Raw genomic sequence first — 25,711 nt, 5'->3', positions numbered from 1 at the left:
AGGCAGTGTCCATTCCCCAGCAGGACGGTGGCGATGGCATCGGATGAGCGGCTGGCCCGCTTCCGCCAGGCCCACCTCAACCCCTTCAACAAGACCCCTGAGCAGCTGGAGCGCCCCGACGGAGAACCCCCTGCCCCAGGTGGGTGCTGATTCCCCCACCCCACTCCCTGTCCCACACTGGGGTGGGCAACCAGGCCCAGCCCCTCCATGGTACCCCCTATTCTGGGGGTGGGTTCAGGCCCCCCTGAGACCCCACTTTGCAGCCCAGCAGCCGGATCCCACCCCAGGGGACCTCGAGGGCGCCCTGGACCTGGGGCTGGCTGAGGACCACTTCTCCCGCCCTGTGGTGAGTGGGCTGGGTGTTGTGGGGATGGGGGGGGATATGGGGGTCTCAGCTCACCTTCCTCCTCCTCTGGTGGTGGTGGCAGGGGCTGATCCTGGCGTCGGACGTGCCGCAGCTGCGCCAGGCCATCGAGGAGTGCAAGCGGGTGATCCTGGCGCTGCCTGAGCACTCAGAGCGGCAGAAGGACGCCGTGGTTCGGCTCATCCACCTCCGCCTCAAGCTGCAGGAGCTGAAGGTGGGACTGAGGCTGGGGCTGGGGCCAGGGGGGTCTCCATGGCTGGGGCTCCATGCTGACACCCATCCCTGGAAGTGTCCAAGGCCAAGCTGGAGAGGGCTTGGAGCAGCCTGGGATAGTGGAAGGTGTCCCTGCCCATGGCAGGGGATGGAATGGGATGAGCTTTAAGGTCCAACCCAAACAATTCTGTGATTCTTTAGTTCTCTGACCCCCCTTTTCCCCCTGCAGGACCCTGGTGAGGATGAGCCCAACATCCGGGTGGTCCTGGAGCATCGTTTCTACAAGGAGAAGAGCAAGAGCGTCAAGCAGATGTGTGACAAGTGCAGCACCATCATCTGGGGGCTCATCCAGACCTGGTACACCTGCACAGGTGGGTCTGGGACACCCCCTCCACGTCCCCGTTTGCCCCATCCCCACGCTGACAACCACCTGTGTCCCCCAGGCTGCTACTACCGGTGCCACAGCAAGTGCCTGCCGCTGGTGAGCCGGCCCTGTGTGCGGGCCCAGGTGAGCCACCAAGCCGAGTACCAGCTCAGCATCTGCCCCGAGAGCGGACTGGACAGCCAGGACTATCGCTGTGCTGAGTGCCGGGCCCCCATCTCCCTCCGTGAGCCCCTGCTGCTGCCAGGGGGGCTGGGGCGAGCCGTGGGGCTGGGGGGAGCTGGGGGCTCTGGTAGCTGGTAGTTGAGGCTGGGTGATATGGGGCTGGGATGAGCTGGGAGCCCTGTGGGGTTGGGTGGTGTGGGACCAGGAGGTGTAGGGCTAGGGGCTTCATGGAGCTGTGCAGAGCTGAGGGGTTGTGAGGCTGGAGGGGCTGAGGGGAGGTGGGAGCCTGTGGGGCTTGGCTCCCTTGGGGGGCTCTGTGAGGCTGGGGGGAGCTGCTTGGGGCTGAGGGGCTGTGGGGTGGGAGGTGTGTGGGGCTGGTGGGAGCTGAAGGTTTGGGCTCTGGGAGTTACGGGGATCTGAGGAAGGTGACACTGGGGACCCACCGTGTGCCCAGGTGTTGCTGGGTGTCCTGGGGGCACACACAGGGTGTAGGGTGGGCAGAGAGCAGGGCGGTGCCAGTGCCAGCCCCATGCCAGCCCTGTGCCGCCACAGGGGGGGTGCCCAGCGAGGCCCGACAGTGCGACTACACCGGCCTCTACTACTGCTCCAGCTGCCACTGGAACGACCTGGCCGTGGTGCCCGCCCGTGCCATCCACAACTGGGACTTCGAGCCCCGCAAGGTGGCCCTGGCATGGGGTGGGGGCACCCTGGGGTGTCATGGAAGTCCCTTGGGACAGTGGTCCTGGGTAGAGGCCACCTGGGGGGGCCATGTCCTTGGTCATGGGGGTCCCTGGGAGCTGCATCCATGAATAGAGGTGACTTGGGAGCCTTGTCCTTTGTCATGGGGGTCTCTGGGGGGCATGTCCCTTGGTAGAGGTCACTCGAGGGACCACATTCCTGGTCATGGGGGCCATGTCCCTGGTGATGGGGGTTGCTGGGCACAGCTCACTTGAGGGGAAGCCATGTCCCCAGGGCCGTGTCCCTGTGATGGGGCCCTGCCAGGGGTCTGTGGGTGGTGGCAGCAGGGCTGGCAGGTGCGGGGGGTGACGGTGGCTCTGGCGGTGTCGGGCAGGTGTCGCGGTGCAGCATGAGGTACCTGGCACTGATGGTGTCACGGCCGGTGCTGAAGCTGCGGGAGATCAACCCACTGCTCTTCAACTATGTGGAGGAGCTGGTGGAGATCCGGGTGAGTGCTGGATCTGGGGAGGACACCCCACAAGGGCAGGGGACGCCACAGAGGGCGCGTGGGATGAGCAGGAGGTGGGGGGGACTCCAGTGGCACCCACTGGGTCCCACAGAGAGGAAGCAAGGTGAGGTGGGGGGGTTTGGGGCAGAGGGTGCCCAGACTGTTACAGGGATGAACTTGACCCAATCTGGTCTTGTTCTTGCCATGCTCCTGTCTCCATCCCAATCACAACCCTGTCTTCCTGTCCCTGAACCCATTCCCATTCCATCCCTGTCCTCATTCCTATTCCCATTCCTGTCCCTATTTCCATCCCATCCCTGTCCCCATTCTCATCCTGTCCCATTCTCACACTGTCTCCATCTCATCTTTGCCCCTGCCACTGCCTCTTTTCTTGTGCTTGTCCCATCCCTGCTCCCACACCCATTCCTATCCTCATTCCCATCCCATCCCATCTTGTCCCCTGCAGAAGCTGCGCCAGGACATCCTGCTGATGAAGCCCTACTTCATCACCTGCAAGGAGGCGATGGAGGCGCGGCTGCTGCTGCAGGTCAGGCTGGGGGCCAGGGCCAGGCATGGCGGTGGCGGTCACACAGCGGTGGTGGTCACACAGCGGTGGCGGTCACACAGCGGTGGCAGTCACAGTGACCCGTTTGCCCACAGCTGCAGGACCGACAGCACTTTGTGGAGAACGATGAGATGTACTCGCTGCAGGACCTGATCGACATCGAGGCCGGGCGCCTCGGCTGCTCCCTCACCGAGATCCACACGCTCTTTGCCAAGCACATCAAGCTGGACTGCGAGGTGAGCCCGTGCTGTGGGGCAGAGCCGGGGGGACACCCCCATGGGGCCAGTGCAGGGCTGGCGGGGTCACCATTGTCACCTCCTGCCTGCTCCCCCAGCGATGCCAGGCCAAGGGCTTCGTCTGTGAGCTGTGCCGGGAGGGCGACGTGCTCTTCCCCTTCGACAGCCACACCTCGGTCTGCGCCGACTGCTCCGCCGTCTTCCACAGGTACCGACACACTGGGGCGGGATGTGGGGACGTGGTGGTGGCAGGGGGTGACCCAGTGCTGTCCCCCCCTCCAGGGACTGTTACTATGACAACTCCACCACCTGTCCCCGGTGCGCCCGGCTGAGCCTGCGGAAGCAATCCTTGTTCCAGGACTCCAGCACGGAAGCAGAGCCCTGAGGGGAGTTTGCCCCCATGGTGGGGTCTCAGGCCCAAGATTGCTCCCCACCCACCACAGGGCCCTGGGATGGACACAATCAGCCCAGTGGTGGTTTGGGGACTGGGGTGGCCCTGGCTCTGGGACCCTCTGCTCATGGAAATGGCAGCACTGCTGGGGGGGGAATCACTGCTGAACTCCAGCCATTCCCGGAAGCATGGAGACCCTCGCCGGAGGGGCCAGGATCCGGTTAACCGGGATCCGGTTATGGCCCCACAGCGGCTCCTGCCGTCCCTGCCTGCAACCGGGTGCGGGCAGGGACGGGGTGCAGGCCGGGGCTGGCGCTGCGCTGTCCTGGGGCGGCAGGTGCTGGCAGGAGGGCTCAGCCCTGGCACCGGGACGGGACCGAGTCCCCCACAAACAATACCGGAATGAGGTCCTTCCCCAGCCCTCGGCACCACCGTTACCGGGGCCGAGCCCCGGGGGGATGTTGCGGGATCTTCCCCGGCCTGGACCGGGTGCGGTGTGGAGCCGCTGCCTTCCCTTCTCCCCGGTGTTTCCTGTAGCATTAACGAGCCTCTTTGCGCAACCCAGCACTCGTGTCCCTGCTTCGGGCGGCGGCGGGGGGCACCGGGGGCACGGGCAGGATGTGCGAATGCCGGGGGCGGCAGCCCGGGAGCTCCTGCCGAGGCTGAGGCTGCCGCGGGGCGAGCACCGGGACCGACCCAGCCCCGGGCCGGTCCCCGGTCCAGCGCCACCCGCGGGACAGAATTGCCCTGCGCGACGTTATCGGGGATGTGCCACACTCATCGAGAGGGGCCGCGGCCACGCTGCCCCGGTACCGGCCGGGCCCCCCCCTCCCCGGTGCTCCCGAGGTGTTCCGTGTCCCCAACTCCTCCCGCTCCCGCCCCGGCGGCGCAGACGGGCAGAAGTCGGCGGTGGGTCGGTCGGTCGGTTTTACCGGATCACAGCACTGCTACATCAGAACCGGGCGGGCACCGGCACCGGCCGCGCTCCGTCGGGCCGCGCTGAGCCGTGCGGCCCGTCCCGTCCTGCCCCACCCGCTGCTCCCAGCAACCAAGGCCGTGCCGCTCCCGGGGGCCGGCGGGGCCGGCCCGGTTTCCACCCGGGGCCGCGGGCCACTGGCTGAGGGCAGCCCCGGTACCTCCCCGCCGCGGGGCTGGGGCCGCCTCTGCCCTCCGGGCGGGCTAACGGGAGTCCTGCGCCCGGGGACGGGCTCCATCGGTACCGACGGGACCAGCACCGGCGTATCCCGGTGTCCCCCGGCGGGTTTTGTCCCTACGGCTCCCGCGGGCGCTCGGCGGGCAGGAAGGCGTCCGGGGGTCCCGGAGGTCCCGGCGGCAGCTCAGGGTCACTCAGGTGCTTCTTGTCCCGGCCCTGCTCCCGCGCGCGGGTCCAGGAGGGCGAGCGCAGGTACCCGGCCCGCGGCACCGCCGGCGGCTGCAGCCCTGCGGGACGCACGGGCGGGTGGGCGGTCAGCGACGCACCGGGATGGACGGACAGACCGGGACCGGCGGCCCCGGACCCCCGCTCACCGCCGGGCGTCTCTCCGGCCACGTTCTCCTCGTCGGAGTCGGCGAAGACCTCGGCCAGCTCCTGGTCCGACATATCCGTCAGCTCCGTCAGGTCCAGCAGGTCGAAGTGCACCTCCAGCGAGGACACGCTGCTCAGGGGCTCTGCGGGCACCGGGGAGAGGCTGGGGACCCACCGCTGTCCCCAATGGGGGGGGCGGGGGCTTGAGGGGGGCGGGGGTCTGGTGCTCGGGGCCCAGGGAGCTGGGGGTATGAGGATCTTGGAGACGGCCATGACTGGCTGGGGGCTAGCAGGGGATCCCTAGGGGTGGCAGGGGACCCCAGGGACAGGAAGGAGACCCCAGAGGGCGACAGGAGACTCTCGGGACAGGCAGGAGACCCCCAAGGGCTGGCAGACAACTCTCGGGGACAGGCAGGAAACCCCGGAGCAGACCCGAGGTGCTGGGGACAGGCAAGTGATGCTATGGGCAGGCAGACATCCCAGGGACAAAGCAGGCGGCCTCAGGCACAGGTAGGGACAGGCAGGGACCCCAGCTCAGGGCCGCACTCACGTCGGCGCTCGGTGACCTGCAGCAGGCCAGCGCTGGGGATGGGGATGCCACCCTGCTCCTCCGCGGGGACTCGGGGGGTCTCCTGGGCCGGCCCGTGGGTGGGGGTCCCTGCAGGGTGCTCCGGGACCAGTGGCTCCTTGCCAAGCTCTGCCACATCAGCACCTTCTGCGTCAGTGAAGGCAGTTCCTCCCGGGGCCCCCCAGCACTCACAGGGTGCCCGACTGAGGGGCCGGGGGCAGCAGGACCCCTGGGAGGACCGGGGAGACGGGCAGAACTGCCGAGACCCTCGTGTCGGAAGCTGGCAGCCCCCACCCCCCGCTCCGCGCCCCCCTCCCCGCGCAGCCCCTTTGTGTCGACGAGACAAAGCGCAGCCTGTGCCGGGGCCCGGAAAAGGGCGGATTGTGCTGGGACTGTCCCCGGGAAGAGCCGGTGGGACAAGGCGGCCGCGGCAGATGGTCTTGGCCATGGCACAGGTCACGGCACGCGGTGGTGGTACACGGTGGGGGCACAGCCGTGTCTCGGGGCTGAGCAGGCACTGAGGGTGGGAGGAGGCCCTGTGTGCCCAGGGCAGAACCGGGGGACACAGCACCCTGTCCCCCCGAGGTCAGTGCCGGTGCCCTGGCACCACGTGCCACCACCGAACCATGCCACCACTGCGTTACCGAGTGACACGGCACAGGGATGGGCATCGCCTCCCTCCCACCAGGGTGGTGACAGCGGGGCAGGGACAGAGACCCCCAACCCAAAGGGGAAAAGGACGTTACGAGGTGTTCCTGCTGCTGGCACATGGAGCTGCAGGACATGGGCAGGACACCAGCGGGACACCAGCGGGACACCAGCCCTCTGCCCGACACTGGCTCTGCCACGTCCTGACCTCGCACGGTGGGATCAGGCACCCCGCGCTGACGGTACGTTCCCTCGGGCCGGAAAATGTGGTCCTCATCCCGCTCCAGAGCAGAGCAGATCCCCCCGGAGAGGACACGGGGGCTGCCCGCTCCCGCCCGCTCCCGCCGCCTCTCCCCGCGCAGTGCCCGGCCCCGGTGGGTGACACTGTGCCGTGTCACCGTAAGGAGCGCGGCCCCCGCTGCCCGCATCACGCCGCCACCCACCAGGGCGCTGGTCCCGGCTGCAGAATTCCCCTCTGGCCTCCGCCTGCATGGTCCCGCCGTGCCACCGGCCGTGTCACCAGCAGTGTCACCAGCCACACCGCCCGCTCCGGCCTGGGCTCACCGGCTGCCTGGCGGGAGCGGGGCCGGATCAGGGATCTCTCCCGCACGACGTGTGCTGACTCACGGCAACCGCAGAGCCGGGCAGCCGCCGGTACCGGCACCCCATGGCACCGGTCACCCCGTGGCACCCGCAACCCGCCCCAGTGGCACTGTCCCCTCAAGGGCCCGGTGTCCCGCCGTTCCCCCGGTGCCACGGCCGGGGCTGCCCCATGCTGGCGGCTACGGCACAGTCGTGTGCGGGCCACACGCGGGAGGGACGGGCGTGCAGGGGAGCCCTGGCACCGCCTCTGTCACCAGGTGAAGCCCCCCCAGAATACCGGGCCCCCCTCAGCTGCACCAGCACAGCCACATCCCTGTCCCCAAGCCCCTCCGCACACCGGCACTGGCACAGCTGTGGGGGGATGTCTGCAAGGTACCCCAGTGCTCCCCACGTCCCCTGGGCACCCCGGTGTTCCTCCATGTCCTGTGAGCACCCTACTACTCCTCTACACCCCCGTGCACCCCACTGTCCCCCCACATTCCCTGGGCATCCCGTTGCAAACCCAAGTCCCCAGTGCACTCGCCTGCTCCGTCTGACCACCTGGCCACCCCACTGCCTCCCCTTGTCACCCCACTGCACCCCCACCTCCTGCGAGCATCCCACTGCCCCCCATGGTCCCAGCGCACTCCAGTGCTCCCGAACACCCCCTGAACACCCCCGTGTCCCGCCACATTCTCTGGGCACCCCTCTGCTCTCCCCCTCCATCTCCACTTTCCCTGCACAGACCCCCTCGATGTCCTGTCCCCGCCCCCCCAACACCCCCCTCCCCCTGCAGCCGGGCACCCCCAGCACGGCCCCGCGCCCCCCTTTGCCCCCCAATGCGCCCCTCATGCACCCCCTCCCGTTGCACGCCGCCCTACATCTCCTTGTCCGCCCCGCGGGGCCCGGCCCGGTTCCACGGTGATGGGCGTGCCGGTCCGTGCCTCCCCCGTCTGCCCCCCGCCCTCACCTGCGGTGGCGGCCGCTGCCGGAGCCGCCATGGGCCGGGGTCGGGGCTGATGCCGGTGCCGGTGCCGGTGCCGGTCCGGTGCTGGGCGGGCCCGGTGCCAGCCCGCAGCCCGCACGGTCCTGCCGCCGCGGCGGGGCGGGGACACCGAGATGGGCGGAGCCGAGGGGCGGGAGGCACCAGAGGGACAAGAGAGGGCGCGGAGGGGACCGGGAGGAGCGGGGGGGCACACGGGGACCGGGGGTCCAGCGGGGACCGGGGGGTTGCGGGAGCGGAGGCGGGGGACCCCAGCTGTGGGGAGACAGCCCCGGGCGCAGCGGTGGGCGCGGGGGTGGGAGGAGCCTGTGCCGGGCACAGCGGGACCCTTCGGGTTTGTCCCCCCCAGCCCTCCCCGAACTCCCCCGGTACCCCCGGTTCCCCCCGAACCGCTCGGTTCCCCCGGTCACCCCGTTCCCTCCAACCGCCCCCCACCGCTTCCTCCCCGCCCGGTCCCCGCGATGTCCCCCCGCCTCTTGCCGGTGTCCCCTCCCGGTCCCCGCCCCGTCCCCTCCCGGTCCCCTCCCCGTCCCCCGCCGGTCTCGCTGGCCCCTCCTCCGTTGCCAGGGCGGAGCGTGGCGTTGCTAGGGGCGTGTTTTCCCGCAGCGCCCCTCTCGCGAGATTTCACCATCCTCTCGCGGGATCTGCCCGGCCGTTGCCCGGAGACGGTGGTGCCGCCGGCCGCCGCCATGGTGAGAGCGGCCCCGGGCCGGGATCGGGAGGAGAACCGGGGCCGGGGGAGAACCGGGGCGGCTGCTGAAGGGTCCCCTGCAGCCGGGGTGTGCGGGCAGGGGAGGGCGGTGGAGCCCCGCGCCCCGATGTCTGCGAGCCCCGTCCTGTCCCGGTCTGCTCCCGGGGAGGGTACAGAGCCCCTCGGCGCCGTTCCCAGCACTGCGGTGATGCGTCTGAGGCGTTGTTTTGGGTACAGGTGTTTTGTGCCCAGGGGTTCACCACGGAGCTGAGTCAGTGGCAGCGCATGAGCCGCTTCCAGGCTTCTCCCGGGGCCCCCGGCTCCGTGTCGCTGCTGTTGCCCCGTCCCTGCCGTGAGAGCCGGGATGCTCCGGGGCCGGCACGGGGGCCCTGAGCAGCAGTCTCCGCCTCACCCGTTCACCTCTTGTGTTTGGCTTTCTGTCCGCAGGCACCCAAAAAGAAAGCGAAAGGGAAAGGGGGCAAAGGCCCTGCGGTGGTGGATGCCTCGGCCCCGGAGAACATGAGCAGGGAGCAGGTGAGAGGTCCCGCAGGCCACCCCCTGGGGAGGAAAGAACTGCTGCTCATGAAAGAACAGCTCCGGGGACCCTTGCGAGGCGCCTGGCCCCAGCTCTGGGGACAACAGGTGCAGAGGGTGACAGGGACGAGCAGCCGGGGTTTGTGTCACTGACGCCTGTCTGGGGCCGGGGAGGGGGGTTCTTGCTGTTCCTGGAAGGAGCAGCCTCCTCATCTCACCCTCTGCTCTCCAGCCCTGTGTTCTGGGCACTGCTGAGGCCACATCTGGAATCCTAGGGCCCCTCATGACAGGAAAGGCACTGAGGGGCTGGAGCATGTCCAGAGAAAGGAATGAAGCTGCAGAAGGGTCCAGAGCACAAGGAGTGGCTGAAGGAGCTGGGAAGGGGGCTCAGCCTGGAGCAAAGGAGGCTCAGGGGGGACCTTGTGGCTCTGCACAACTCCCTGACAGGAGGGGGCAGCCGGGGGGGCTCAGGCTCTGCTCCCAGGGAACAGGGACAGGAGGAGAGGAAATGCCCTCAAGTTGTGCCAGGGAAGGTTCAAGTTGGATATTGGGAAAATTTTTTCCTGGAAAGGGTTGTCCAGCCCTGGCCCAGGCTGCCCAGGGCAGTGATGTAGTCCCCATCCCTGGAGGGATTTGAGAGTCATGGGGACGTGGGTTAGGGGTAGCACTGGCAGTGCTGGAGGAACAGTTAAACTTGCTCTTAGAGGCTTTTCCAACCCAAAAAATTCAATGAACCAGAAGTATCTTAAGCACCTGAGAGTGGTGTTACTGGACACTGCGAGCCAGAACCCCATCCTGCGGGCAGTCAGATGAGGCTTTGTGACTCCTTTTCCAGAAGCTGCTGGGTTCAGTCAGGGACCTCCTCAGCTCCACATCAGTGACAACCACCATGTCCTGCCGGGTCTGGCACATGGAGTGTCCAAAGGCACCTGTCCAAGGCCTCCCTCCTCCGTTACTTGTCTCTTCCTCTTGGCTTCGCAGCTGCTGGAGCACACGGTGCATCTCCGGGAGGAGCTGGACCGGGAGCGGCAGGAGCGGAACTCTTTCCAGCTGGAGTGTAACAGGATTCAGAGCTACTGGGAAATCACCCGCCGGGAGCTGGAGGAGAAGAAAGCAGAGCTGCAGAACCGGGACCGGGAGATGGAGGAGGCGGAGGAGCGGCACCAAGTGGAGATCAAGGTGGGGCTGGAGGGCTCCAGGTGAGCCTTGGGCAGCTCTGAGAAGGAGAGGAAGGGAAGAGGAGGATGAAGAGCTGGGCAGGATGTGATCCAGGAATGTCTCACCAGCATCCCAGTTCTGGGTGTCTCCTGCTGAGCCCCTCACCTGGTCTCTGGCCTGTCCTTAGGTGTACAAGCAGAAGGTGAAGCACCTGTTGCACGAGCAGCAGGAGAACCTGACGGAGCTGAAGGCAGAGGGTGTGCTGTCCCTGAGGCGGGCCCAGAAGGATCACTGGGACCAAGAGCAGGAGTTGTGGAAAGAGAAGCGCTCCTTGAACATAAAGCTGAAGGAGCAGGAGTTGGCCAATGAGGCAGCCATTACAAACCTTTGCCTGGTACGTCCCTGTCTGGCCTGGAGCCACCTGTGAAGTGCCCCATCCCCAGGGTGGGAGCGGGACTGGGATCTTGCCTCCCTCACTCTCTCTGTGGGGTGGGATGGGATTTCTGGTACAGGAATGGGGATTCCTGGGTGACCCCTCTCCCACAGTGGGGAGCTGTGAGAGCAGCTGGAGAACCTCCAAGCCACTCTTTGCATCAACATGGGATCAGAATCCTTTCCCAAAGAGCAGTAGGGAATCCCTGGGGATGGGCTGGCTTGGGATTTGGTTGTTTCCTCCAACACGGAGTTTCTTCCGCACAGAAACATGAGGAGGAGATGGCCCGGCTACGCAGCAACTTCGAGATGCAGACCAAAGGTCAGGGCATGAGGCAGATCCCATGGGAGCATGACAGGGAGAGCTGCTCCTGGCTCCCGAGCAGCACCTCGAGCAGATGGCAGCAGGTTCCCCCGTGTTCTGGGCATTTTTGCCTTCCCAGTTCTGGGCATTTTTCCCTTCCCAGTTCTGGTCAGTTTCCCACCTCAGTTCTGGCTGATGTCCCCTCCCGAGGTTCTGGCCAGTTTTCCCCACAAATTTCAGCTGGTTTTCCTCCCTGGATCTGTCTAGTTTGCCCTCCAGTTCTGGCTCCCCAGTTTTTCCCTCCCAATTCCAGCTGATCCACACACACCACACAGTTTTGGTCAGTTTTCCATCAGTTCTGGGTGGTTTTTCTCCTCTGCCCATTCTGGTTGCTTTTCCTCCCCTGTTTCAGCCAGTTTTCCCCCAGCTCTGACCATTTTCCCCCCAGAGATGGAGGCCAAGTACACCAGAAAGATGCAGGCGCTGCAGGATGAGATGGACCTGCGGAGGAAGACGGAGCTCCATGAGCTGGAGGAGAGGAAGAACACCCAGATCAGTGAGCTGATGGGGAACCATGAGGGGGCTTTTGGTGCCATCAAGAACTACTACAACGATATCACCGCCAAAAACCTGACACTCATCAACCTCCTGAAGGTACTGCCTGTCCCTGTCACCCCTCCACCCAGGGACTGCTCCTGCCAGGGTGTCTGCTGGATCTGGCAGTTCCCAGGTGTCGGTGTGGGTGCTGCTGGTGTCCTGTACACTGGCACATGAGTGGGGAGGGTGTCCTGAGGGTGTGGGGGACTCGGAGGGGTTGGGCAGCTCCCAGGAGCCAGCACTTGTGTTCTCAAGAACAGGAGCAGGTGGAAGACCTGAAGAAGAAGGAGACTGTCTTGGAAAAGGAGAAGGCAGAAGTGCTGCTCCAGAACAAGGAGCTGACAAGGCCGCTGCAGGAGACCCAGGAGCTGGTGGCTGAGCTGCAAAAGAAGTTGGTTCACTATTACAGGGACAAGGAGGCCCTGATGGTGAGTGGCCAGCCCTGTCCTTTCATGGGCTCGTTCCTGGAGGGAAAACACTGACCTCTGCCACTTGGTGTGCTGTGATTGCTGGGCAAAGCAAGTCCTGTTCTGCTTACTGTGTGTTTGTGGGACCTCAGATGGGGATCCACAGAGACTGGAAAGGAGACCACCCTACTGCAGGGGGGTTGGTGTGGGTGCTGCCTGGTTTTCTCTCTGCTGCTCACTCTCCTCCCTTCCCAGAACATATCCCCAGTATTTCCCAGACAATACCGCACTCTAACTTTCCCTTCCCATTCACAGAACTCCAAAGCCCATCTGAAAATCACCCAGAAGGAACTGAAGGACCTTCAGTGGGAACATGAGGTGCTGGAGCAGCGGTTCAGTAAGGTGAGACCTGCAGGCAGGGCTGGGCATCCCATTCCCTCTCCAAACCTTCTCCAAACCCTCTGCAGAGGACAGGGCGTGGGACTTAGCAGAGCCCGTGCTTAGCCCAGGGCTTTCCAAAGCTAATCCAGAGTCGGGTGATAACTGCTGCTCCCAGCAAAGCAGCTCCCAGCTCCAGCCTCTCCCACGGTCAGCAGACAGGTCTGGCCTTGTCCTTTGCTAAGCAATCATGCACGCTCCAGCGGGGGCCCCTGGGCTGCCGGGGCTGCGTGGGGCAGAGCTGAGGGGGGATTGCCACGGGCCCCTCCTTCTGCCAGTGTTACAGGGTCGCTCCCTCTCCTTGTTCTGGGGTGGCTTGGGAAGAGCCCTGCAGAGCGAGTTCTCCCCCCCACTAACCCAGATAAATCTGTTGAGGCAGGAGAGAGCTTATTTGCAATTCGTAGAAATCCCCAGGAATATGAACATTGATCCGAGGCCTCATTAACAATCCATCATTAAGACAGCGCCAGATTCGGAGCGTTCAGAAATAGGCTTTGGAGGAGAGACTGTGTCCTAATTAGGACACTTATTAACTAGCTGTGAGCCAGGGACTGCTGCCAGCTGTGGGGATGAGAGGAGTGACCCCCATGTGCCAGGGGGCCCTCGCTGGGGTCTGAATCAGTGCTGCTGAGAGCCCGTTGGGGCATTCCATGCCTGGAGGGGAGGAGGAGGAGGAGGGAGAAGCGCAGGTGCTGCGCCATGGAGGGAAGGGAGAGAGGGAGGGAAGAAGGGAGGGAGGGAAGCTGTGCCGCAGCACCTGCCTTCCCTGTGGGCTGCAGGTGCCGTGGGGAATGGCCGGGCTGAGCTGCTGGACCAGTTTTCTGCTCTGTTTGTACTCCACACCATTACGCAGACCCCAGTCAGCCTCGTGCAGGCCCCCGTGTCCCCTGGGGTCCTGAGGGTGGTGTGACACTGCGCTGTCTCCCGGAGCAGGTCCAGGCGGAGCGAGACGAGCTCTATCAGAAGTTCACCAGAGCCATTAACGAGGTGCAGCAAAAAACGGGGTTCAAGAACCTGCTTCTGGAGCGGAAGTTGCATGGACTCCTCAGCCTCCTGGAGCAGAAGGAGGTGGAGCTCAGCGAGGTCTTCGCAGCCTCCAACCTCAGCCCCAGCGCTCTCTCCTTGGTCTCGCACAAGCTGGAGGTACTGGGGCCTGGCGAGGGCTGGATTTGGGGGGCAGAGCCCACTGTGGGGTGCCTGCTGCCCCTGAATGCACCGGTCCCCATCCTGCATGGCTGTAGGTGGCACGTCACTCGTTCCTGGCACTCCCAGGGCCACGTGCGGTGCCGCGGGGCACTCGGCTCTGCCTCGAGAGTGGAGCGTGTGGGTGTCGGAGTTTGGCACTGATCTGTCCCTCAGGTGGGGCCTGTTTTGAGGAGCATGGCCGCAGGCTCCATGGCACTGCCAGCACCCTGTGCTGCCACACAGCCGGCTGCCAGTGGGTCTAGTGGCACCCAGGGGCTCTGTGCAGGTGGGGTCGCACCTGGTGAGCTTCGCCTGGCCATGGGGACAGTGCAGACAGGATCCTGGGGCTCTGCAGTGTCTGCCGTGCTAAAAATACCTCTGCAGAGAGCCTGGAGACCCACATTCCTGCAGCCTTCCGCAGCTGGAGCCAGGGAGCAGTGCTTGCTGCGGGTTGGGCACAGACACAGGGAACGAGGGCTCCACCGCCCGGTGCCCTCCTGCTTGTCCCCACACAGATCCCTGCTGCAGGGGGTGTCAGGGAAGCTCTGGGATGCTCTGGGATGCATACCAGGCCTATGGGACAGGCAGCGGATGTGTCACCTCCCAGCAGGTGGAAGGAAAACACATTCCTGAGATGGTGTCACTGGCGTCGGGCTCTCCTGCAGCTGCTGGGGTCCCTGAATTCCTCCTCTCAGCTGCCTCGGGGAGCCTGGCTCCCTGTAATTCCCGCGGTGCCGCGGCGGCAGGGCGGTGCTGCTGGAGCAGGTGCTGCCGGCACTCCCCGGCAGCGGGGCAGACTGGGATGGCTGTGGTGTTCATCCGGGAGCTCCCTGTCCCTGCCCGGGGCTGGCTGTCCCTGGCAGTGCCACTCGGAGGGGGCAGGGTGGTGGCCACCTGCCAGGCCGTGCTGCCGGCTGCTCTGCTCGCGCTGCAGCTCCTCCGTGTGCTCTGCCACGCCACACCCGCCCGCGGCAGGCCATCGTGTCCCCAGGGCTGGGCAGCGCGGCCTCATCCCAATCTCCCCTTGCAGGATGTGCTCAATTCCAAGAATGCCACCATCCAGGACCTGCAGCTCCAGCTGGCCCGAGTCTGCAAGGTAAAGGCGGGGAGAAATCCCGGAGGGGTTTAAGAGCTGTGTGGATGTGGCACTTGGGGATGTGGGTTAATGCTGGCCTTGGCACTGCTGGGGGAACAGTTGGACTCGATGATCTTAGAGGTGTTTCCAACCCAAATGATTCTGTGATTCCATGGCCGTGGCTTGGGGGTTGGAAATGGGACTGGGGGTGCAGGGAGCCCTCCTCTGCTGACAGAGGGGCTGACAGGGATCCTTCCCTCACAGGCACACAACGACATGCTGCAGACCTTCGAGGCAAAGCTGACAGCCCTTGGTATCCCCTTGGACAACCTGGGTTTCCAGCCACTGTCCTTCCCCGTCCCAGGGCAGGAGCTGGGGCAGGGCCCTGCTGGACTCGTTGCGGTGCCCACCTGATGCCGGCAGCACTGAGGGTCCCACTGGCACACTGGAAGTGGGGCTGTGCCCTGTTCCTGCTCCATGCCATTACACAGGCCCCAGTGAGCATCTTTAGGAACCTCTCCTCCCAAGGGGGACCACAGCACAGCTGGAGGGCTCCAGGCATCCCACCCACCCCACCAGGCCGCCCCTGGGGCTCCCTCTGTCCTCGCACAAGCGGAAGGCAATTTTTTAAGACAAGCGTTGCTGTTTGGAGCTTTTAATAGTGTCGGTGGCATCATTCCTGTGTCCCCAGGGGAAGGCTGTGCCCCTCTAACTGCCCCTGTACGTTGTGTAGGAGTAGGGGCTGATCAGCAGTGGGACATGGAGCTTCTGTGCTGGGTCAGTGATGATGAAGACGACCTGAGGGAGAGCGAGGAGACAGCGATGGGAATCCCCTTCCCATAGTGGGGCCCTGGGGAGTGCAGCCCCTTGAGCCTGGCCCCAGCCCCCAGACTTGCTGTGTCAGCTGTCCCCATCTCCCCAACACTCCATACCTCCACGAAGGGGTAGAAGCTGGTGTGCCCCAGCCCCTGCCAGTACTCAGCTGTCTCAAAGTGCAGCTTGTAGGTGCCGGCCTTGGCCTGTCCTGGTGCCAGGAGGGGCTGGCAGCGCCCGTCCGCGTCCGTGTGCCTGAAACCAGACCAAGCCAGCCCTGCCCTACCCCCAGAACCTGCCCTGGCCATACCCCCAAGCAACAGCCCTGCCACCAGCAAACCCCAGGCTGGGCAGCCAGTTGTGCCAGGAGCCTTTTGCCAAGCTCACAGAGTGCTGGCAGCAGCGTCCCTGCCCCATTCCAGTGCCACCAGCTGTCCTACCTCTGTGCCAGCTCCGTCCACTGAGGCCCTGGCTCCTGCAGCTGGGCCAGGCGGATGACAAGGCCGGCTGCTGGCAGCCCCATGGCCGTGTTCAGCACATGGGTGGTCAGGGTGCCGTTTCCCACCTCAGACATGCCGTCAGCCTGTGGCAGAGAGGGAAGCAGGGCTGGGACCTGTCCTAGCAGCACCATCTGCCTCCACCTTGACTGTGCTGCAGCCAAGCCCCCGCACCTCGCTCTTCCCAGAGCTGGGATGTGGGAACCCACGTCGTTCCCGTGCTACGGTGCTCAGCCCCAGGCATCACAGCCACCGTGCGTGGGTGCCAGCTGGTTCCCACCAGGATGCAGGGCTCTGTGCTTACCGCAGCACCGCGCTCCCTGCTCGCCTGCCTGTCCTGGTGGGCCTCAGCACGGCGGCAGCAGCCAGCCTGGACCCGATGAGGGAGCAGCCCCATCCCAGCAGCCCCATGCCTGCCCACGGTGTCACGTGCAGGCGGACATTGACCCTGCCTAGCTCTCCAGAGATGTCAGGTGTCAAGGTCAGCACTGCTGGGGGCAGCCAGGCCCCTTCTTCTCCTGGAGCTCCCACGCTGGGGTGGGAGCATGACTTGGGACTGCGTCCCAGCAGCCAGCAGGACCAGGCAGCCTCCCTGGAGCAGGAGCAGCTCCCACTGCCAGCCTGACACCCGCACTGGCTGACACGGGGGTGCCGCAGAGGCACCCTGGTGAGCTTACCTGGCTGGCCTTTGTCCCGCTCGGCCAGGGACCTGTGGCCGGTGACACTGCACAAAACGCCATCCCCGGCCCCGGCCTCCCTTCCTGGCGCCAGGGCCTCTCCCTGTGGAGCTGGCGCGGCTGGATGCCGCTATTCTGGCACAGGGCTCCCGCAGAACCGGGTGCTCCTCCCCGGCTGGGCCGAGCCGGCACGGGCGGCTTCCCGCTGGGAGCTGTGCCCAGGAGCCCCGCCGGCACCCAGACTCCGGCAGTGCCATGGCCCTGAGGCTGGTGGCCCAGAGCCCAGTGGGAAGGTGGGGCACCGGGCCAGGAGGAGCCACAGCACAGCTGCCATCCCAGTCTCGCCTCCCACCATGGAAAGCACCTGGAGCGTGTCTGTGCTGCGGCAGCCGGGCATGTGGGGCTGTCAGGAGCCAGCACTGGCTTCACCACAGCCTCGCCCTGCCCTTCTGCACTGCCAGGGCACCGGGGGGCTCAGTGTCTTACCTGCACCATGATGCGGGCGGTGGTGGTGGCTTGCAGCCCGACTCCCCCCAGGTCAGCAGCCTGGATCTCCAGTGTGTATTCAGGGACCGCCTGTGGCAAGAGGCTGCGTCACCCACAAGTGGGGGATGAGCTCGGTGGGGGCTGAGTCTAGGGCTCACCTCTGCCACCAGCCCCAGCATGGCCACGGAGACTAGCCCAGAGCTGCTGTCGATGGTGAACATCCCAGGCTGGGGCTGCTCCGGCACCTGGCTCAGGATGGAGTAGCTCACAACGCCATTGTTGGAGCTCACAGCGTCGTCCGCGTCGGTGGCCAGCACCCGCAACACCGATGTGCCTGGAGCAGGTGGCTACTGAGTGTCCTGTCACACACACTCTCGTGTTGCCTGGCAGGTGGTGGCAGTGGTCCCACCTGGCTCAGCTCCCTCCAGCACAGAACCGTGGTAAACTGTCTGGGTGAAGACAGGCCGGTTGTCATTCTGGTCAGTGACGGTGATGATGATCTCCATGGGATCCTCCACGGGCTGCCCGTTGGCTGACACGGCGTGGGAGTAGAGCTGCAAGGGCACAGTCAGTGTGTGTGCAGCCCCCAGCACCGTCCCACCACAGACCCCTCCTCACTCACCACATATTTATCCTTCTGCTCCCGGTCCAGGGGTTTCGTCACCTCCAGCCACCCTGTCTCCCGCCCGATGATGAAGACACCCACGGGGATGGTGTCTGCTCCCTGCCCCGTGATGCTGTAGAAAACCTTCATCTCCTTGTCCTTGGTGGATTTGATCTGGCAGCAAGGCAGGAAGAAAGGGGTGGAGACATGTCCCAGCAGTCTGGGGACACCCCGGACCCTGCCTGGTCCCTGTGGGGACACGTACCTGCACCAGCTTCTTGGGGAAGGGCCCCCGCTCATTCTCGGGGCAGTTGATGGGGGGGATGACCCAGTCCCTCTTCTGCCGCCGGAGGCCATGTCCATGCTCCAGGAAAATCAGCATGTCCTGGGGGATGGAGGGCGGGGCTGCAGGGCCATGGAGGGACACGGCTCTGCCCAGAACCTCTGGGGGGTGGCCATGCAACACCCCCGGCCCCACTGCGATGGTCCCACCAGCAGGAGAAGGAGGACGGTGAAGGTGCAGGGTGCCATGGCTTCGGCTGCACTGGCTGCTCCCCCAGATGGCGGCTGGAAACCTTCCCTGTTGCGTCAGTGACCTTGGCCTGGAAAGCAGTACCGGCTTTCCAGCGCTGCCAGCCCCGGGGGGGCCGGGAGGGGCCGTATGTGGGGACCCAGCACACGGGATGCTGCTCCAGGCTGGGGGGGACGACAGAGCCCAGGAACCCCCCGGGGCACTGCCCCTCGGTGGCCGTGGGAACCCCCACTCCAGTGGGGCTGGGGGGCACACACAGGCCCCCCGAGAGTTCCAGGGCACCCATAGGCGGCAGAGGGGGAGGAGGCAGCCGGGGGTGGCACGGAGGAATGGGGAAGGGGGCTGTTCCTGCGGGGCGATGGTGGGAGGGGCCAGGGTTCATGGGGACACCGGGAGGGATGCGTGGGAGGACTCCGGAGGTGCCCGGAGATCCCGGGATGCCTAGGCGTGTCCACCGGGCTACGCTGAGGGGCCGGGGGGCAGCGGCGGGGGGGCTCGGGCACCGGGCGGTGGCACTGAGAGAGCGGGGGTGCCCGAGCAGTACCGGGCCATACCGGGGAGTGCCAGGGGGTTCCAAGGCGATACCGATGGCTGCATACCGGGGAGGTGCCCGACGGGCAACTGGGGGTGACCGGGGGTCAACGGGGGGTATCGCGGATTGCCGACGGTTGCCACGGGGTTCCAAGAGGTTACCAGGAGGTGCCCCAGGGTTCCCGGGAGGAATTGCGGATTGACGGGAGGATTTCAGAGGGGTGCCGGGTGTGCCCGGCGGGTGTTGAAGGTTCCAGTACTGGGCGGTGCCCGAGGGGTACCGGGCTGTGCGTGGATCTTGACGGGTGGGTGCCTGGGAGGTAACATGGGGCACTGGGGATTGCCGGTGGGTTTCCAGGGGAATACCCGGGGTGCCCGGGTGGTATCGGGGGGTGCCATGTTGTATCGGGGGTTGCCGGAGGTTTCCAGAGGGGTACCGCGGTGCAACGGGGATTGCCGGGGCCGTTATAGGGGGTAAACCCCCGGTAGGAGGGTCCCGGAGGTAATGGAGGGGTCCAGGGCATTGCCGGGGGGTGCCTGGGGCGTGCTGGGGCCGCTCTCCGGGGCGGGGCGGTACCTGCGCGGCCGCCGCCTCACCTGGGGCGTAGCGGCGCGGGGCGGGACGGGGCGGGACGCGGCGGGCGGCGACCGGAGCGGCGGCAGCAGCAACGGACGGGCCATGCGGGGGCCGCGCTCCGGGCTCTGCCCGCTCTCCATCTTCATCCTCCTCCTCCTCTCCCCGCTCCTGCCGGCAGCCGCCCCCTCCGCGGCCCCGCCGTGCGTCCTCCCGGGGCTGCGCCGCGGGCCGCTCCCCGCACTAGGTAACTCGCACCGTCGGGGCGCGGCGGCACCGGGACCCCAGGAACATCTCGGGGACGGGCTGGGGCCGCGATCGGGGCCGGGATCGGGGCCGGGATCGGGGCCGGGATCGGGGCTTCGGGCACTGGAGGGGGCGGCAGGGCCCCCCTCACTGCCGGGATCGGGATCGCTTTGCCCCCGGTGGTGGGGCCGTTGCTTTTCGGGAAGACCTGGCAGTGCCCCGGCTGTGGGGCTGGCGGGGGTACCCGAGTGTGGGGATGCGCCGCGGGGCTGGTTGGGCTCCTGGGGTGTCGGGCTGTGCCTCCGCCCCGGGCTGTGGGTCTTGTTGTAGGGCTGTGCCCCTCCCCCCCCCCCGGGCTGTGGGGCATGGCCATGGGGCTGGCGGTGCCCCGTGGGGCCGGCTGGTGGCGGCTGATGCCAGTGCCTTTGGCCCAGCCATGCGGCGCCCGCTGCGAGCAGGGCTGGGTCTCCGCAGGGTGGGTGGCCGGCGCCGGGCTGGCAATGGGGCTGGGTGCCCCAGGGCCACCCTTCTCCGGCCGTGGGGTGCGGGGTCCGTCTGGCCCGAGGCTGGGCAGGGTCTTGCTGCTGCCAGCTCTTGGCCCGGTGCCGGCGCTTGGCCCGGGCCCGTTGCCCTCTTCGCTCAGCGGCTCTCGGGAGATTGGGGCTGCCCGGCAAGGCGGCCGGAGCCAGCGCTCGTCTAATGGCCGCGGGAGCACTAAAAGCTCTCCTTGGCGGTAAGTGCCAGGGAGGGGCCTCGACCTCCGCCTGCTTTGGACACCACATCCCTTTTCACATCCCGTTTCCATCAGTTGAGCCCGCCATGACTGGAGCTGGGCGCTGCCAGGCCCCTGCTGTGGGCACAGGCTGGGGTCTGGCCATGCCACTGCGACCCCCCTCCGTGGGCAGCACATGGCCCCGGCACCGACCGTGTGGCTCCGCCTTGGCACCCAGCAGTGACCCCCGAGGACGTGGTGGGGTACCCCCTGTGCCGCCCGCTCCTCCGGTGGGAACAGCAACCCGTGCCACAGCTGGGGAGCGGGGCTGGGGGTCCACCATGACATGGGTTGGGGGCTTCCCCGGGCTCCTCGTGCCCCGCTTGCCAGGGTGACTGATGCTCCTCCAGCCCCATTAATGTCCCTTATCGCGGCCATCGCGACTGGGAGGGGCCCCGGTACTGCCCTCGGGGCACGGTTGCTGCTCCCCGCATGGCCCCACCGTCACCCCTGGGCTCGCTCCCTCAGGCGTGGAGCAGCCGCGGGGCACAGCTCTCCCTGCCCCATTCCACGCCTTCCGCAGCCCCCCCAGCCCCGCTCCGCGTCCCGCCCTGGCCCGCTCGGCCGCCCGGAGCTGGCTCAGCTCCGCTAATCCCCTAATCCTTCCCCCGGGGGGGCGCGGAGCCAGGGCTGTGTCCAGCACGAGGGATGCAGCGTGGGAGGCGGGGGAGGGAGATTCAGTGACCAGTGTTCTGGCCACGAGGGGTTGGGAGCCCCGAGGGGGGTGACACACCGGGAGGGGGCTGGGGCCGGGCTCTGCCCGCCCAGGAATTTCCCATCATGTATGAAACAAAGCCGAAACTTCCACCGAAACTTCCACTGCGCTCCTGTACGGCGCCCGGTGTTCCCTGCCCCGCTCCTGGTGTTCGCTACCCCTCTTCTACCGTCCCCTGCCCCACTCCGCCTCGGGGCTCTGGGGGATTGCGGGGTCCTGGAGCTGGTGGTTGCGGCTCGAGGGTGTCGGGGAAGAGGTCCCCCCCATCCCCCTGACCCCTCACCCTCGCAGGGAGCTCCGGAGGCTGCGCGGGGCCGTACAGGACGGAGGAGCCCGATGTCGGGGTGCGGGATGATGGGGGCCCCGTGCGGCTACCGGGGGTGAGCAGGGCGCTCACCATACCCCCCCGAGGTGCTGGTTCCTCCCGGGATGCCGCTGGCCAGCCAGACCCTGCCCCAATTCCCGCAGAGAGCAGGCACTCCCCCCAGGTAACACTGCCCCGCATATCCCCCCCCCTCGCTCCCCCGGCCGGCTGTGCCCTCACTCACCCCCATCCCACAGGAGCTGCCCAGGGCTCGCGCTGCTCTCAGGAGGCAGAAGAGGGACTGGGTGATCCCCCCCATCAAGGTCCCTGAAAATGAGAGGGGCCCCTTCCCCAAAAAGCTGGTTCAGGTATGAGGGTGGGGGGTCTGGGCATGGAGGTGGGTGCTGGCGGTGCATCCCCACTGCATCGGGGCAGGGTATGATGGGGTGGGGGATACTGACCCGTTTCCTTGGTCTGTGTGTCCTCCCAGATCAAATCCAACCGGGACAGAGACACCAAGATCTTCTACAGCATTACAGGGCAGGGAGCGGATGCCCCCCCCGAGGGCATCTTCACCATTGAGAAGGAGTCAGGCTGGATGAAGGTGACGCAGCCGCTGGACCGTGAGCACATCGACAAATACCACGTAGGTCCTTGCCAAGGGACACTGGGGAGGTGTTGGGGTGCTCTGCCAGGCCCCCCACTCACACCCCACCCCGCAGCTCTTCTCCCACGCTGTGTCTGAGAATGGGAAGCCAGTGGAGGAGCCGATGGAGATCATTGTGACAGTGACAGACCAGAATGACAACAAGCCCCAGTTCACGCAGGAGGTGTTCAGGGGCTCTGTGCCAGAGGGAGCCCTGCCAGGTAGGACCCCTGGGAAGCTCTGCATCCCAGCTGCCATGTTCCTTGGGCACAGCCCCGGCACCGTCCCCCCCAGCAGCCCACTTACCCAGACATCCACATCCCCAGGCACCTCCATCATGCAGGTGACAGCCACGGATGCGGATGATGCGGTGGAGACCTACAATGGTGTCATTGCCTACTCCATCCTCAGCCAGGAGCCACGGGAGCCCCATCCCCAAATGTTCACCGTCAACCGGGCCACTGGCACCCTCAGCATGATTGCCAGTGGCCTTGACCGGGAGGTGGGCTCCGCAGCACCGTGGGGCAGGGGTCCCAGCCCCAAGCAGGGGCTGACAAGGTGTCTGTCTGTCCACCACAGCGTGTGCGAGAGTACACACTGACTGTGCAGGCAGCTGACCTGGACGGTGAGGGGCTGACCACCACAGCGCTGGCCATCATTGAGATCGCTGATGTCAATGACAATGCCCCCGAGTTTGACCCCAAAACGGTAACGTGGGCCCCCCTGCTGGGTGTGACCCTCCCTGGTGCCCGCTGGGCTGTCGTGCTGATGGTGCCCCTGACCCGCAGTACGAGGCGGCCGTGCCAGAGAACGTGGCTGGGCGGGAGGTGGCCCGGCTGGCTGTCACCGACCTGGATGAGCCCGGCACGCCGGCGTGGCGAGCTGTCTACTCCATCCTGCGCGGCAATGACGGGGGTGCCTTTGCCATCACCACCGACCCTGCCACCAATGAGGGCATCCTCCGCACCGCCAAGGTCTGTGTCACCCCCGTGTCGCCCCATCGCTACCCACAGTGGGGTCCTGCCTGTCCCCCTCTCACTGCCCATGTCTCCCCCTCTCCCAGGGTCTGGACTACGAGGCCAAGCAGCAGTTCGTGCTCCACGTGGCAGTGGCCAATGAGGTCCCCTTTGTCGTGAAGCTGCCGATGGCCACTGCTACGGTGACAGTCACTGTGGAGGATGTCAATGAGGCCCCGGTGTTCATGCCGCTGGTGCAGCTGGCCACGGTGTCAGAGGATGTACCCCCGGGGCAGACCCTCACCGCCTGCATGGCCCAGGACCCTGACAAGGCGCAGGGCCAGAGGATCAAGTGAGCAGGGACAGGGTTGGCGTGGAGGTTTGGGGGGGTCTCTGCTGCCCCTTGCCGCAGCACCAGCTCCCCTGTGCCCCCCAGGTACCTGGTGGGGCACGACCCGGCAGGCTGGCTGGCTGTGCACCCTGAGAATGGCCTGGTGACCGCGCGGGACCACCTGGACCGCGAGTCCCCGTTCGTCAAGAACAGCACCTACATGGCCGTGCTGCTGGCTGTGGACGATGGTGAGGGACATGAAAGAGCCCTTGTTTCCCCTCCCGCGTGAGGGGCACGTGCTGCCATCACCAGGAAACACATCCCAGCTCCAGCATGGAGCAGTGCAGGGACTGCCCAGCCCCACCCCTGCCCCGTGAGGGTCCTGGGTTTGGGACCTCCCCCTCCAGCATCACTCCTCACTGTACCCACTGTTGCCCAGAGAGTCTCTGTCCCTGGGAACATCTTGGTTTTGAGGCACCCCCTGTCCCCATGCGTGCTCAGTCACCTATGTCCCCATGAGAGTCCTGGGTTTGGGGTCCTCCCTCCAAAATTGTCCCCACCAGGCTCACCGCCAGCCACGGGCACGGGCACGCTGCTCCTCACCCTGCTCGACGTGAACGACAATGGCCCTGAGGCTGAGCCACGGGACATCACTGTCTGCCAGCGCAGCCCCCAGCCCCAGCTCCTCACCGTCACCGACCGGGACCTGCCCCCCAACACCGGCCCCTTCCGTGCTGAGCTCATGCACGGCTCAGGGGACAGCTGGGCTGTGGAGGTGGGGGACACAGGTATTGCAGTGGGGCTGAAGATAATGTGGGGGGTTCTTGGCAGAGGCAGCTGTGCCGTGGCTGCATTCCTGGTGCTTCCTCCATGAGCCCCCCATCTCCCACAGGTGACACAGTGACACTGCAGCTGGTGGCACCACTGGAGCCAGACACCTACAGCGTGTACCTGCGGCTGCTGGACCAGCCAGGCAGAGCCCAAGTGACCATTGTCACCGCACGGGTGTGCGCCTGCGAGGGGCTGGCACAGGGCTGTCCCCAGAGACCCCAGCCTGTCACTGCCCTGCCCTTTGTTCTCGCCACCCTGGGCGCGCTGCTGGCCCTGCTGCGTGAGTGGGGATCCTGGGGGTCCTGGGGCTCTGGGGACACCCCTGCCCTGGGCACAGTGGGGGACACGTCCCCGCTGATGGCACTCTTCCCCGCAGTCATCCTGCTGCTGCTGCTGCTCTTCGTGAGGAGGAGGAAGGTGACAAAGGAGCCGCTGCTGCTGCCCGAGGATGACACAAGGGACAACATCTTCTACTACGGGGAGGAGGGTGGCGGCGAGGAGGACCAGGTGGGTGTGGGGGTGAGGGGGTTGGTGGACAGCGTGGACAACCTGACTCTGCCCCTCTCCATGTGTGTGTCCCCAGAATTATGACCTGCGGCAGCTGCACCGGGGGCTGGATGCCCGGCCCGAGGTGATCCGCAATGATGTGGCCCCTACCCTCCTGCCAGCCCCCCAGTACCGGCCCCGCCCCGCCAACCCTGATGACATCGGCACCTTCATCGAGGAGGTGAGCTTGACCTGAAGAGCCTAGGGGGTGACAGCACAGGGGCCGCAGGCACTGACCCCTCTGTTCCCCCAGAACCTGAAGGCGGCCGACACGGACCCCACGGCCCCCCCCTACGACTCGCTGCTGGTGTTTGACTACGAGGGCAGCGGCTCGGAGGCCACCTCGCTCAGCTCCCTCAATTCCTCCGCCTCCGACGGCGACCAGGACTACGACTACCTCAACGACTGGGGCGGCCGCTTCCGCAAGCTGGCCGAGCTCTATGGCGGCGGCGAGGAGGACGATTAGGGACCCCCGGCCCGCTGCCCCCGCCTTATTGCTGCTTTTGTGCCTTGGGGGTTCCCCCCGCCATGCCCCCCCACCCCAGCGCAGCCCCCTCACCTCCTCGGCTGCGATTTTGTGGTTATTATCTATTTTTTAAGGTATGGAATGACGGCGTGTGATGCTGCGGATGAGGGGATGGGAGCTGGGTCAGTTTTAATAAAGGATTTGGTTTTTTTAGACGCTCCAGGCTGTGTGTCACTTTGTGCCCTGGAGGTCAGTGCTGCGCGCAGCCCTGCAGTGACCCCTCCCCAGCCCTGTCCCCCCTTGTCCACCCCAGTGTGGAACCTATAGCACAGCTGCAGTGTCACCCATGCAGGGGTAGTGCCCGTGCCTCCCCCAGGGTGTCTTTGTCCAAAAGGGGTGCTGATGGGCATGGGCAGGGCACTGACCTCCAATCTCTCCTCCATGGGGTGACACTGGTGGCATTGGGCATTCCTGGTGCTAAATCCCTCCTGGCCTGGGCAGCCGGAGCCCTGCAGCCCCCAGGCTGCCACCCCAA

General features: G+C 66.1%; 5 protein-coding genes across 10 annotated transcripts; 3 read left to right on the top strand and 2 right to left on the bottom strand.

Moving 5' to 3' along the window:
* Positions 1-23: 23 nt before the first annotated feature.
* On the top strand, positions 24-4,066 carry DEF8 (differentially expressed in FDCP 8 homolog). The gene is made up of 11 exons (XM_048316286.1): positions 24-139; positions 264-346; positions 429-578; positions 807-948; positions 1,021-1,185; positions 1,677-1,804; positions 2,197-2,310; positions 2,777-2,857; positions 2,971-3,111; positions 3,210-3,319; positions 3,394-4,066. The coding sequence occupies exons 1-11, from the start codon at positions 34-36 to the stop codon at positions 3,494-3,496; spliced, it is 1,323 nt and encodes a 440-aa protein (XP_048172243.1). The 5' UTR covers positions 24-33; the 3' UTR covers positions 3,497-4,066.
* Positions 4,067-4,411: 345 nt separating this feature from the next.
* DBNDD1 (dysbindin domain containing 1) lies at positions 4,412-8,218 on the bottom strand. 4 transcript variants are annotated; one of them, XM_048316290.1, is made up of 5 exons: positions 7,796-8,218; positions 6,687-6,814; positions 5,578-5,742; positions 5,030-5,170; positions 4,412-4,942 (listed from the first exon to the last, which is right to left on the bottom strand). In XM_048316290.1, the coding sequence occupies exons 2-5, from the start codon at positions 6,733-6,735 to the stop codon at positions 4,773-4,775; spliced, it is 525 nt and encodes a 174-aa protein (XP_048172247.1). In that variant the 5' UTR covers positions 6,736-6,814; positions 7,796-8,218; the 3' UTR covers positions 4,412-4,772. The 4 variants fall into 4 exon arrangements, with proteins under 4 accessions (XP_048172247.1, XP_048172248.1, XP_048172250.1 ...); XM_048316291.1 differs by having other exon boundaries at positions 6,687-6,810; XM_048316293.1 differs by having other exon boundaries at positions 5,578-5,724; positions 7,796-8,216.
* A 201-nt stretch (positions 8,219-8,419) lies between these two features.
* Positions 8,420-15,308, top strand: GAS8 (growth arrest specific 8). The gene is made up of 11 exons (XM_048316285.1): positions 8,420-8,520; positions 8,967-9,053; positions 10,035-10,232; positions 10,399-10,605; positions 10,911-10,965; positions 11,396-11,601; positions 11,805-11,972; positions 12,267-12,353; positions 13,323-13,532; positions 14,605-14,670; positions 14,914-15,308. The coding sequence occupies exons 1-11, from the start codon at positions 8,518-8,520 to the stop codon at positions 15,061-15,063; spliced, it is 1,437 nt and encodes a 478-aa protein (XP_048172242.1). The 5' UTR covers positions 8,420-8,517; the 3' UTR covers positions 15,064-15,308.
* LOC125331889 (5-hydroxyisourate hydrolase-like) lies at positions 15,289-18,463 on the bottom strand. 2 transcript variants are annotated; one of them, XM_048316287.1, is made up of 9 exons: positions 18,219-18,463; positions 17,992-18,111; positions 17,745-17,900; positions 17,532-17,676; positions 17,281-17,456; positions 17,123-17,212; positions 15,903-16,045; positions 15,582-15,717; positions 15,289-15,447 (listed from the first exon to the last, which is right to left on the bottom strand). In XM_048316287.1, the coding sequence occupies exons 1-9, from the start codon at positions 18,255-18,257 to the stop codon at positions 15,358-15,360; spliced, it is 1,095 nt and encodes a 364-aa protein (XP_048172244.1). In that variant the 5' UTR covers positions 18,258-18,463; the 3' UTR covers positions 15,289-15,357. The 2 variants fall into 2 exon arrangements, with proteins under 2 accessions (XP_048172244.1, XP_048172245.1); XM_048316288.1 differs by lacking the exons at positions 17,123-17,212; positions 17,281-17,456; positions 17,532-17,676; ... (1 more) ...; positions 17,992-18,111; positions 18,219-18,463 and adding an exon at positions 16,637-17,114.
* A 970-nt stretch (positions 18,464-19,433) lies between these two features.
* LOC125331886 (B-cadherin-like) lies at positions 19,434-25,391 on the top strand. Of its 2 annotated transcripts, XM_048316283.1 has the most exons (15): positions 19,434-19,610; positions 21,388-21,584; positions 21,658-21,768; positions 21,891-22,046; positions 22,123-22,267; positions 22,373-22,548; positions 22,626-22,754; positions 22,835-23,020; positions 23,110-23,354; positions 23,439-23,581; positions 23,897-24,121; positions 24,226-24,444; positions 24,541-24,671; positions 24,748-24,891; positions 24,964-25,391. In XM_048316283.1, the coding sequence occupies exons 1-15, from the start codon at positions 19,469-19,471 to the stop codon at positions 25,174-25,176; spliced, it is 2,562 nt and encodes an 853-aa protein (XP_048172240.1). In that variant the 5' UTR covers positions 19,434-19,468; the 3' UTR covers positions 25,177-25,391. The 2 variants fall into 2 exon arrangements, with proteins under 2 accessions (XP_048172240.1, XP_048172241.1); XM_048316284.1 differs by lacking the exons at positions 19,434-19,610; positions 21,388-21,584; positions 21,658-21,768 and having other exon boundaries at positions 21,955-22,046; positions 22,390-22,548.
* The last annotated feature ends 320 nt before the right edge of the window (positions 25,392-25,711 follow it).

Source organism: Corvus hawaiiensis, chromosome 12 (assembly GCF_020740725.1).
Source record: "Corvus hawaiiensis isolate bCorHaw1 chromosome 12, bCorHaw1.pri.cur, whole genome shotgun sequence".
In the NCBI taxonomy this organism is placed as follows: Eukaryota; Metazoa; Chordata; class Aves; order Passeriformes; family Corvidae; genus Corvus; species Corvus hawaiiensis.
This window is presented reverse-complemented; position numbering and strand designations above follow the sequence as displayed.